We start from the raw sequence: 12,792 nt of genomic DNA, 5'->3' as shown, positions 1-12,792 counted from the left end.
CTCTTCCCAAGGTTTTCCCTGGTCACCTAATAACCACCTTAAATTGTCAACAGCAGCGCTGGACCAAGAAAAACTACTGCAAAAATACTAATTGCAGAGGTAATTTGTTTCCCCATTTTTTATACTCCCAGCCATCACATACAGACTGTATGCCCACGCTACCAGACGTGTGCTTGCACCTATGTTCATGCTCCGTTCACTTCCCATCCCTATAGCTCAGGCGTGAATGTGGGTTAGATGTCAGACTTCTGTTGGACTCTCATTCTGGTGGGTAACCAAAGAAAGAGGTAAAGTGGGATTTGAGGGTGGTCTCCTGTGAAACTGCACTAGGCTAAGCACACTGCAGCCTGGTTTCCTGGTGGGTGTCCAAAGCTAGGCTTTTCCTAAGCACAGTATAGAAACTGTGAGCCTGAACCACACTGGGGTAATTACCAACAGCGCAGATGGAAGGGCTCAGGGCTTCATCTGATTAAGCTTGTTCTGCAGCTCCCTCGGCAGCTTGCAGATGCTTTCCTGCAGATTTGCTTCCTCCAGAGTTGTCCTTCGTGCTATGGTTGTATGGTTATTTCTCCTAGTGACAGATGAATTTCAATCATCTCTTTATTTTTATAAGATATCAATACTAACTACTCATTCCCCCATCTTCCTATAAGTTTTGTGTTTCCTTACAGCAATTTCATCCAGGTCATATTTCTTGCGCTTGGTCATAATACTTTCAGGCAAAACACTTGTAAAAGTAAGGTGACATCTTTCTCTGCTCAAAACCTGTGGGCAGCAGCATGAACTAATACGTCAGTGAGGGCTCAAGATTAGCTAACAACTCAGTATGATCTTCAGATCTTTGTAAAGTAATGAGGACCCAGGAGGGAGCGGCACATCCCATAAAGCATGTCCTGCAGTCTTTGTTCCTAGGTATGTGACGTTGTGGGAGCTACGTTTGTTAAAGCCCAGCTTGCTTGGAGATTGCTCAGCAGCAGTGACCTGTCTTCAGGACTTACCATTCTCCCAATTGGTGTGTTATCTGAAAACTTGAGCGGTGATGATGTTACATCTTCTTCTAGGTCTCTGATAAAAGTTTTAAATTGCTAAAGCCTAATCCATACTTAAATCTTTAGGTAAATACATCTTGCATGAAGATGACATATTAAAAGGACATTTTGAGACCAATTAGTTAACATTTAATCCTTTTGATGCATGCTGCGCTGATTTTGCAGAAGTGTCCTTGGTGGAAATGTCAGGGGTTACCAAACCAAATGTTCTATGGAAATGTGAAGTATTATTACATTATAGCATTGCTACCTTTACTCACTAAACTTGTGACTTTATCTAAAACACATTTTCCACCAACCTTTGTCAAATGGCATTGGTGATGGTACTCTCCCTTTTTATTATCAGCTTTTCCATCCCTGTGTCTGGAATCAGGGTAAGGCTGATGGGTCTGTTTCAGCTGGGGCTGCTCTCACTTCACAAACCAACAAAATCCCGTACAGGAGTATTCATCCAGTGGTCTGAAACCTCCCCAGCATTTCCAAACTAACTGATTGGAAAAATAATATTACGAATTGTCAGATGCAAGTTTATCCAGAGCTGCTGACTTTAAGTTATTTAACTGGAGCTGCTCTTATTTTACATTCTGAAGCTTGCATTGGAACAGAAAGTATTTTGTTACCATCCTGGAATATGGCTCTATCATGGGTTTTCCACCCCAGACCAGACCAGAAGTATTTATTGAACGTCTGTATTTCTTTTGCATTCCAATTGACAAGGCAATTTTTTCACATAGCAGTAGATGAGTAGAAGAGCTGCCATTCTTTGGTTTCAAATTTATATTAAAATCAGACAAATCTTTATTGTTCGACACTACTGGCTGCGGATCTCATCTTCTTTTAAGTTCTTTACCAGTTTTATGCTTCTGATTTCTATCAATTCCTGACAATTTCACCTTTTTTCTAGTTATCATTGTTCATTTACATGCCTTCTGTAGTTAAATTGTTAGTATTCTTTTCAGTTCTCCAGTCAAGACCGTAGTTTTTTCAGCACCTTTTTTTCTTTTGATAGCTTGAGAAAATTTCTTAAACAATGCAGAGGTATCATTTCCAAAAGGACATGTTTCAGTTTCTTCCTGTTTCCAGCTTTCTAAAGTTCCCCCCTAAACCACCAAATATTTATATTACTATTTTGGCACTTACCTTGTTCATCCATAACAGATGACTAGCTTGTATCCCAGCCAGCACTGCTCTGGGGGTTTCACCGTTCATTCTTCTTTGCCAGTGTGGATGAGGGCAAATAGAGACTTCTTTGGCTTGCACGTTTCTCTTTCCGATTCAGCATATTATTACTGCTCCCTTTAGGGAGCTTGAGGTCATTTTAATATCAGCAAGAGGAGACTTTTAGCATATTTTGCACAGATAGAAATCGCACACAGTGTCGCATCTCTCCCCACTCCACAGAGCAGAGAGGGAATTTGGTAGCCAACCGTTCTGTTTTCACACCTGGTGGTCTGTACACAATATGTGCAACTACACGATCCTGGGTTTATGCCAAGGGAAAAAAAAAGACATTTTCTTCCCAACCCAACTGCGCTGGCAATGGGGAGGGAGCCACACACCAACACGCCACCTTATGCCCACTGAAAACCACCAACATAGCCGATCTGGCAGTGGTGCCCTTTATACAAATAACCTTAATTTGGCTTGGGTAAAATCAGGCAGATTGGTTTCAGGTCGTGGCTGGAGTCAATGTGGCTGCTCTGGCCTGGCCAAGCAGGGGGTCCATAGCCTCTGACACTGCCTATCGCTACACATGCAAGTGTTTTCTGCACAGCTGCCAGCAGCTGGAAAACAGGTAATCCCGTTTTTCCAGGCCAGGATGCTTTTCCCTGCCTGACTTTCCTGTCATGGCTGCTTCTAACGTTTCAGCCACACAAGCCACCTCAGCAGAGCAGCTAGCTGGGGCCTGCACCCAAGTGGCTCCATCTGCGCACTCCCTACTTGTTTATCGCACCGGCGGCTGGTGCTGCAGATCAGCAATTAAAGTTCACTCTCTCTTTGTATCCTTCAGTGCCTAAATTAATTTTGTTCTCAATGTTACGATCATGGGCTAAATGAGTATTCATCTGCTCCCTCTTCCTCCTGTCCCTTCTGTTATTAGTTTCTCACTCTCCAGGGAGACCAACTTTAACGGCAAGGAACCCAGCATTTTATCCGCCGCTAGCCAGATGCCTCAGAGAAGAGCTCCGCTGAAGTATTTTAATGAAAAATATGTTCCTGGTGAAATTTGGATGGCACGTTAACAAAGACAGATCTTAGTCCCTAGCATCACAGCAGGTGTGTTATGTGCAAACATAATCCAGTGTGCTTCAAAGGGTTTAATAAAGTAGCCTGTGCATTTATCCCATGCTCGTCCTCCTGTTATCTGGGGTCTTTGTAAATTCTATCACGTAACACTATGGGTGACTTGTGGGTTTTAATCACTAGGTTTTGGACTCTGTCCCCTTTTGGACATGTTAACGCAAAGGCAAAGACCCAAAAATGGGTCTAAGAGAAGGCATGGGAGGGAAGCACAGGGACCTGAGCTGCAGTCTTTGCTTTGTTTCTGGCTTTACAATTTAAGCATAATCTCAGCAAATCAGTTTACTCTGGCAGAAAAATTAAGACAAAGTGTTTTTCATCAGGAGTGGGAAACAAAAAGACCAAGGATCACTCATAGCTCATAAAATACTCTAAGGCCATTGGATCAAAGACACTATAATAAGTGCAAAATACTGCAGTACGAGTAAAACACCCTGCCACATGTTCCAGGCTCTTTCCTGCTGTGCGGATTTCTTTACTTTCTCCTCTGCACTACAACTGAGGAATGATTTTTTTTTCTTAGTGATTAAATCCTTAAAAAGTTTTGTTCATAGAGGAAAAAAGCCTGGCAATACACTCACCGATGTAAGATTTTTCAGACGTTAAATGTACGTAGCAAGCAAGACTGGAGTTTCAGCTGTGGGACTTCAGCAGACGTTTTGGAGCAGGGAGCCATCCATCACACGCTTCCTCTCCTCTGAAATTCCCCATCATCTGTAATCTCCTTACAGTATTATTTTCCTTATTTACCACGTGACTTATCATCTGTTTGAATGAACCCAGTACCACGGTGTACCCACTTCTGTCAGCTGGTAACTTATGTGATCAATGTGAAAGGAGCTCCTGGCGTGACCGTGCACCTCTGGTGCCTCAGCACCCCCACAGCAGCATTGGAGCTGAACGCTGGCTGCCAGACGTGTCACACAGGCCAGGACTGGGCACGGGAAGCTCCTCAGCATTCAGAGAAAGGGTTGAGCCACATCACCACGAGACATGGGACAGACCATGTAGCTGCAAGTGTCTGATGGCAAAATGCAGTGACCTTCACTTATTAGACTGGACACACGCACGCATGTATCGCTTCTCTGAAACCTCAAACGAAATCTTACAGACAGCAAAAAGTCAGCCAAGTTAAAAAAAAACGCACACACCTTGACTGAAACAAAACAGAAGAGTATTAGGAATTTGGATTGTTCAAATTAAAATGTTCAGAAACAGCCTAGAAAATCTTTATGATACATGAATACTTCACTTTTTGCTGTCCAGAATACAGCCCCAGTTCCTCAGCAAGTGTTTATCTTGCTTTCCCGAAGATTTTTGATGGTACTCCAGATGGCAGTGTGCCTGTAAAGTGTTAACCACCGCAGACCCCAGCTAGCATATGGAAAAGGGTTTTAGTGCAGGTTGATCAGAGCCGAGTGACAGCGGGAAGGCAGGCCGGGGACAACAGGGGGCTGGGGCAGGTGGCAACCCTAATTGTCTCCTCAGGCTCAGGGTCACATGGGGCAGGGATGCTTGTGTCGTGTGGAAGTTGTATTTTCTTGGTCGTATCGATGATGTAAGTTCACTGGGAGCAACATTTTGGCTTGTTTTTAGTTTTGGACACCAAAAGTTGACAATTACTTCTTTCAGGCCTTTATGTCATGCCTTATGCTTGTTGCAGATGAATTAGGGAAAGCAGGAAGATTCGTTACACGTAACACTGGCTGATTTAAATGCCCCTTGCAATCCTTTTGTAGCTCTGCAGGTGTGTGGGCATCCATCAGTCTGTATTTAAATCACAAATTCCATGTCCGGGAAACAAATTTAACTGTGGTTTGAGACAAATGGATGAGTCTGTTGCACAAAAACAGATGGGAAGTTGTTTCTTTTTTTGAAGAAGCCTCTGGTGAGACGATAGTTTCATCCTGTCACAACAGTCCCTGAACACTATCCACGGACACTGGACATGACAAACACCCGCACAAACAGGACCTTCGGCTGCAGACGGGCACGTTAAGGAGCCGGCACCGCTCCTCACCGTTGGTGAGATCGTTTGGTGCCCGTCTTCCCTGCCGGCTCTGCAGAGCGGCCTCCTGCCTGCCCGCTGCTCCCTTCAGGAGATGGCAGTGGAACCAGCGGACACCCGCGCCCGGCGCCGAGGTGCGGGCTTGCGCACGGATGCCTGGATGCCCTCCCCAGCGCCCGCGGAGGCGGCCCGTTCTGCGGTGCGCGCTCGCCGCTGGCGGGAAGGCACCTCCGGAGCCAGGCAGGAGGTGGGGGGCCACGCACCTGTGGCGAAACAGCGGCGCGGGCAGGTCTGAGGGCCCGCCGGCCCCCCGCGGCTCGCACCGCGGCCCTCGGGCTCTTCGTGGCCGGCGGGAAGGCCGCGGTCGTTACCCCCGGGGCCACGCAAACCGCACCGCACCGCACTGCGCGCCGCTGGCGGCCGGGGCACGGCACAGCCCGCCCCGGCACCGGCCGGCCCCGGGCGCACACGCCGCAGGGTCCCGGCGCACCCCCCCATCCCCCCGCCCCGCGGCGGGCGGCCGTGACACACCCCCCCCCGGCGGCCCCTCGCCCGCGGGGCCGCCGCACCCCGGCGGCGGGCGGGAGGGCGTGTGCGGGCGGCGCGGCCCCGGCGGGCCGGACCGGGCAGGGCAGCGCCTCGCCGCGCCGCGCCTCGCCGCCAGGGGCGCGGACTCCCCTCGCACGGCGCCCGCCGCCGCCCCGCGCCCCGCTGACAGCCGCCCTGACAGCCGCGCCGCGCCGCGCCGCCATTTAACCCTCCCCCCGCCGCTGGCCGGGCCGGGCGCTCCCGCCGCCGCCGCCGGAGGTGAGTGAGCGCCCGCCCGCAGGGCAGCCCCGGCGGCATTTCCTCCGCGGGAAGGATCCCGCTTCGGCCCCGTCCCTGCGCGCCCGTCCCGCCGGTGGCGCCGGTGCGGCGGCCGCTCCTCCCGCGCAGAGCCGCGGGCAGCGGCGCGGAGGTGAGCGCGGGGCGGGAGCCGAGCCCCTGCCCGCGGGCCGGACGCAGCTCCCTGGGCGGCGGGGCGGGGGCCGGGGGGTCCCGGGCCTGGCTGGGCGCCGTCCGCGGGGCATGGGTGGGTCACCCGGCGGCGGCGGTCGCCGCGTCGCCGCGGGTGACGAGGGGCCGGAGCCGTGCGGCAGCCGCGGGCTGGCAGCGGGCTGGGCGGCGTGTAGCGGCGCGGAGCGCGGCCGGCGCAGGCGGGGGGCGGCCCGTAGGTCGCCTGCGAGGGGGGCTGGCAGCACCGCGCGGTGTTTGCCGTAGCGCCGGGTTACCGGGGCTCTTAAAAACACCCGTGTGGCGTCAGGGTCTGGTTTGGTGCCTGTCCCCGGCCGGGGTTTTGGCGGCGGCCGCCCCTCGCCGTGGGGCAGGGACCGTCCCGCCGGGGAGCGCCGCCGCTGTGGCACCGCCGGGGCGCGGGCAGCGCCGGGACCTGGAGCACCCGAGTGCGGGTGTCACTCCGGGTCGGCGACAAGTGGGGTTACCCTTAGTGTTTCACAGCACGGTTAGTGACTTCTGCTTTACGTTGGGCGCTAGACCGGATCAAGCCGTGTGGGTATCCGACGAAACCAGTGTTGAAGCGTAGGAGACTGCTTCTCCGTTCTCCTTGCAGTGCTGGTACTTCATGGTATTTCGGACCTGCTTCTCCAGCGTATTTCCAATTATTTCAGCTGTGCAATACATACTGCCCGTACTACGATCTTTAGAATTCCCCTTTTAGTGGAGTTTATCTTAGAAACGGTGAACAATACCCATCTATTTTAAGAAAATCTAAAGGGGAAGAATGGATGACTGCATTACATCCTTTATGCTGTAAGGGATGGTCTATTGTATTTAATTCTTTGCATTTATTATTTATTATTGCTTGGACACCTTCTCAAATCTCCTTGTCCTTAATAAACTTATTTTCACTGTACATTTTCCAAAGTAAATCTCATCCATCTATTCAGTCTGCTGTAGCCCTTAGGTTTCAAAGGACAGATGTTGCCGGCCAGCTAGCTCTTGAATTTCTGAGTCGATATCAAAAGGAGCTGAGAAATCCTAGCATTTTGTGAGATATGACCCCAAATGTTGATGAAAATAGGCTTTACCATCTAATTATTGGGTTTTTTTCTTGCACACAGAGAGTCTGGTGCTGTCAGTTTCAGCCCAGTGAATTTAGATGCATAATTTTAATAAAGCCATTATCTGATAACAATGTAAAATTGTCTGATGTGTAAATAAGAATGAAAGATGACTTTGAGGATGTCAGCTCTAGCCCCCTGCTGTGGCAGACATCATACATATACTTTCTTTGCTAAACTCGGTGTCTTCTGAGAAGTGGCATATTTTTGGCCCCGACCACTCAGACTGGTCAGCAGTGATTAGATTTTGATAAAATGTGATGCACACCTAAGGTGCTCCCTCTTTAATGTCAAAGGAGGAGGATTATTTGGGAAGTTCTGAAATTCCCAGCAGGTGGTAACACTTCAATAGCTGCCTAATCCCATTGCAATAAGCAAATACTGGTTGAAAATAATGAATCTCTTTCCTGCCATACAGATAAAATACCTTAAATTTGTTGAAATGTTGCAGATACGCGTTTCTTTTTGCTGTCTGTGCTGCTTGGTGTCCCTCAAGTGGAATGTAGGGAGGATTTGGGGACTTTCAGGCTTTTCCGTCTCTAGCCTATTTTACTGTCAGCCTCTCATGCATAACGAGAATTGTGCAAATTTCGCTTTGCAAATACAGCTGAAAAATGTTTACTAATGGGCAGCTATTAAGGAAACTGGTTTTCATCTGGGATTTTTTTCCCCCTTTACATTCTGGCAACATTTTGCTTGCTTTAAATTCCAATAAATAACTTTATTTTCCAGACAGCATCACTCCAGACCTCAGCTACTTGCTGGATCCATTGGGGTAGCTGGGGTAGGGTGCTGCTGCTTGGGGCAGTGCTTGGGGTCGGGGGGAAGGCTGCCTCTGAGAGGGGCAGTCCTCAGCCTGACCCCCAGCTTACTCCTTTTCCAAGCCCTTCTCCTGCCTCGAGCTCATGTGTGCCCCAAGTCATGGGGGACCTGTGCCATGGCTGGATCCAGCTTCACCTGGAGCTGGGGGGCCTGGGGGGAGAGGAGGGAGCAGGGCTGTGCTCAGAGGAGAGGTGAGCGAGGACAGGCCTCTTCCCGATTCTTGAAGGAGGCTGGAGCAGGGGAGGGGGATTTGCAAAGGGACTGAGGGTACCCGTGGCTGGGGTGAAATACAGGATCCATGCATGGCACTCTTTGTGAGAATGAGGCTCCAGAGTGCAGAGGTTTCAAGTGCTGCGAGTCTGCATTCTCATTAAGCTCAGTGCTTGGTCATGGAATAGCTGATTAATTCCTGATGGCCCTTTCTTAACTGCAGGGCTCATTTGCCTCTCATCCTCCTACGTGAAGGGGGAGTAGCTGCTGAGCGCTATACTGTTGCAGCTGATGAAGCTGGTAACTGGTTAGCTGTGCTAAATTAGCAAGTGACAGCACTCGGAAGAGATGGCTGGTTTGTGAAACGTTTGTTCTGTGACCCTGGATATTGACGCAAAAAGTAATGGGAGTTGTAAATCCAGTTGGCTTGTGGCTTGTTGTTGTTTTGGGTGTTTTTTTTTGTTGTTGTTTGTAAAACCAAAATGATCACAAAATACTTTATGATTTTAACGATGTACAGAAATAGGGACATCATATGAATAGGTTAACGTATGTGACTCTAGTAGTCAGTATATATAACCTGTTCTTTTATTCTTTATTTGCAAAAAAAACCCTATTGTAAATAAAACTGTAAATTTTATGTTTGGTTCTTACACGGGTTCTGACACTGTGGTGCCTGTTAGTCTTGAAGTTCATGGTAGATTTATTCTTGTAGTTCCTGTACCAGATAGTGAGGTACTATTTCCAATGGAGAGCTGTGGCACAGGAAAACTTAAGTGATGTGACCAAGATCACACAGGAGATCTGTTGCAGAGCAGGGACTTGAAATGTTTCAGTATCATTTGTGTTACACACAAACCTATTGGTTTTCATCTCCGAGGTGCTTTATGGCTTATCCCCTCCTCAACCGTCATTTCTAATTCCCTTTGGAGAGGAAGTCTTCCACTTCCAGTCGGCCCATTATGCTGTCTCTTGGAAGAAGAAATCATCTTTTTATGTTGCTGTGCTTCTGCGGCATGTCACACAATAGAGCCTTAGTCCATGCTTGTCCATGAGAGCAATAAATTAAAAAAGCAAATTATTCAAAGTCTGATAGCCTTCTCTGTTCGATCATTTTTCATCTCATTAAGTTGATGAACTTGAGGTAGAAGATCTAAATAGTGTTGAAACCACTTAAGATGTACTGTCTGCCTTGAAAAGTACTAATTTTATGTAAGTATGAAAAGTGGAAAAAATAATACAGTGGGGGCAGGGGGAAAAGATGTGAAGAGTTTTGAAGAAGACCTAAAAATGAGAAGAAATCTAGACAGAAGTTGGCTTAGGGAAGGCTGAGAGGAGAGGGGAGAAGTCTGAACCAAGTGTAGAGGTCAGCGTAAGGGCTGTCCAAAACTGGGGCGAGGCAAACGGATGGAAAACGGAAGGAAAGGAGAGGAAGAAACCTGTGGGGAAGGAGGAGGAGAGGGGCAACACCACACCAGAACAGGACCAGCAGTTCTCTCATTCAAAGCTGCTATTAGAATTGAGCTAGCAAAGGTGCAAACACTCTGGGAGGCTTCACGGAGGCCCTTTAACGGGAGCTCCGTTGGAAGGCAGGGCTGTATGGCGGCCGTCGCTGAAGTAGCTGTGCGTGAGGTGGGAGGCTCCGGCTGCGGAGTGGTGGTGGCAGAGGCTTGCGGAGGGTGAAGTAGCCGCAGGCTAGGCTTCCAGAGGTACCTGATCTCACCGGCTGGAAGTTAGTTTTGGTCCCGTTTCAAGTACTCCAGTTCCATCCAGCCTGGGTGTTGCCTGCGCTGCATGCCCGAGCCTTTTCCCAAGCGAGCCAAGATAACGCGGAGGGACGGGTGAGAGGGCAGGAGGGTTTGGTCTGACAAACGATCGGTGTTACTGAAACAGCCGAGGGCTCTGGTGCTGCGCTCCGTCCGCAGGCTAGGTTAGGAGTCCCTGTCCTGACAAATCTGTGCTATAAATACAGAGCAGGAGAGATGGGATGGGGAAGAGGGGAGCAGATTAATGCTGCGGTTTGATATTGTGTGTCTGGTGATGGCAGGGATAGGGACAGAAGTTCCGTCTCCCCTACCTCCTGCCAGTGCCCTGTCTCGTGAACCATGTCGCTTTTCCCTCAGTCGGGCTGATGTGCAAATGAAGATGTAAGGCCACCGTCTCAAAAGTACTCTCCCACGCAGGCTTTTTTTTTTTTCTTTCTTCCCGAGGATTTATTCTCCCTTCCATACCTTCGTTTCCTTTCTGCAGTGTGTCACTCATTAGACTGAGATTAGGATTATTTGAATTTCACCTGTCAGTGTGTGACTGTCTCTCTGAAAGAAGTATTTGTAAAAGCCATTTGAAAAATACACAGCTAGGAAAGCTCGAAATGGAAAGGAACTGTTAGATCATCCAGCACAGTCACGGCTGTGCCTCACAGAGCATTTCCCCCCTCCTTTTCAGAGCAGCTTACAGCAACACAGTGTAACTCTGCTGTATTCCTTGAGCAGTTAACGTTAGAGGCCAAGGCATCTATCACAATTTTTTTTATTATTATTTTTTTTGTAACCAAAGCCTGCTTTTTCTTCTTTGGACCACTTTGATTCTTTGTTTCGATTAACTGATTCATGATCAGTAACAGCCCAGGGAAGGAGTGACGTCCCTGGCGCGATGCTGCTGTGCCGCTGCCGGTAGGCAGGGGCAGTTACAGAGCGCCCCCCAGGGGGCAGGCTGGGCTCTGCACCGCCCTCTGCCAGCAGCCCGCCCTGTCTTGAGCCGTCAGGTTTGTCTTGCTGTAATTTACGGCATATCAAGTGAAATCATGAGGGGTGGTGGTATCACTGTCCCTGTCTAATTCTGTCTGGAGCCTTGTCAAGTCTGTGGGCCGGGTGGTGATTATTCCTGTCAGACGCGTACAGCTATCGGTGTAATGGGCTTTTACCGAGCAAAGCCGTGCTGCTAGTCTTTTCTTAGAAATCATTCTCTCCAGCCACTTGGCACAGAGACCAGTTTAAAAAGCTTTCAAATAACATGTCTGCCGTGTCTTCGTTCAACAAGCCTAGCAATGTAATTGTTGAAATACCTCATTTGTGATTCCTAAAGACGTACCTGATCTTTGCCGTACCTGGTCCTTGTGTTTCACCTCTATGCTCTGCAGTTCTGTTTGCTTCTAGCTTCTGCCTGCACCAGTGCCAGATTTCTCACGTAAAATTAGGTTGTAAACTTTATGGAACAAGAATTTTCTTGCATGTTTGTGTGATGGTGAGCACAGTAAGACTGACTTGCTGGCACTCCTATGCAATATGAAAGAGCAGTCCTTATATTTTAAGAATGGTTCCCTTGAGCTAGGTTGTATCTTTTTAGAGATTCTCCCCTACTTCTGTTTCTGAAGCAGACTGTTGGTTTTGCTATCGTTGTGCTTCCAACCTGTTTTATGTGATTGTTACAAGCCTCATAAAGACTAGTTTAAAACACATGGACATAAAATTGTGAAAGTTGCCAAAAGGAGCTCTATTTTTTGTTGGCTTAACTGAGGCTGCAGAGTATGTAAACTTAAAAAATGATGGAGAAAGTGCTAACTTCCACTTTTTCCTTGATCTGATCAGTTGGAATGACAAAAAAAGGCAGTTATAGATCTTTTATAAATCTAGTAAGGTAACTGAATATATTACTAGACCTGAAAAACAGGGCAGTTTGAGAACCAAAATGGTAGTTTTCTGCTGAGTCAGTTTCGTGCTTGAAAGTAGTTGACAGTAAGTGATATGAATTTTGCAGCAGCAATACATCTCCACTATCAGTATGTGCTGGATCAGAGTTATGTTTTGTATAAAATACTTGTAATTTTGCTATCACGAGTCTTTATCTTAATATAAGATGTGCACAGCAGCAGTTGCTGCAGTGCAAAGGTAAATTGTTGTGGCCTGTCTTCTTTGTTCTGGTTCAGGAGCTGACATTTCAGGAGGGAAAATTTATTGTCCAGTGAATTGTAGTTGTGTTTATTCAGGTCCATTGATACAGTATTAGTAATTTTTAAGTAAATTGGAGAAAAGTGTTGATTAATAGTGTTTGGGGTGGGATTTTTTTTACTTAATTAGTGGGATGTCTTCCTTCTCATATTTTATGAAGCAAAGTCAACACAGCTGTAACTTTTTAACTTTCAGGCGTTCTTGGGAAAACGTGCCTGCACTGTGGAGCTGAAGAAGGACATGAGGAGTAAAAGAACCTGGGATCTCACTGGTCAGAATGAAACAGATGTTGAAGGATTTTTCAAATCTATTGCTAGTAGTGCTCTGTGACTACG

General features: G+C 48.2%; 1 protein-coding gene and 1 long non-coding RNA gene across 5 annotated transcripts in view; one reads left to right on the top strand and one right to left on the bottom strand.

The window, feature by feature from the left end:
- The window catches only part of LOC308059028, a 7,877-nt gene extending 3,626 nt beyond the window's left edge, over window positions 1–4,251 (bottom strand). Inside the window, exon 1 of the long non-coding RNA XR_013926087.1 lies at window positions 3,932–4,251. This is a non-coding gene — a long non-coding RNA (uncharacterized lncRNA). The remainder of the gene's footprint in view (window positions 1–3,931) is intronic.
- Window positions 4,248–12,792, top strand: part of THSD1 (thrombospondin type 1 domain containing 1) — a 29,902-nt gene continuing 21,357 nt past the window's right edge. For 2 of the 4 annotated variants that reach the window (XM_080375791.1, XM_080375788.1), the window contains exon 1: window positions 4,248–12,792. In XM_080375791.1, the coding sequence (XP_080231917.1) occupies window positions 12,735–12,792 (58 nt within the window). In that variant the 5' untranslated portion in view covers window positions 4,248–12,734. The other 2 variants (XM_080375790.1, XM_080375789.1) reach the window with 2 other exon arrangements.

This window comes from Falco punctatus (genome assembly GCF_963210335.1).
Source record: "Falco punctatus genome assembly, chromosome: 2".
NCBI classification, from domain to species: Eukaryota; Metazoa; Chordata; class Aves; order Falconiformes; family Falconidae; genus Falco; species Falco punctatus.
Note: the sequence above shows the minus strand (reverse complement) of the source record. Positions and strands in the feature narration are given on the sequence as shown.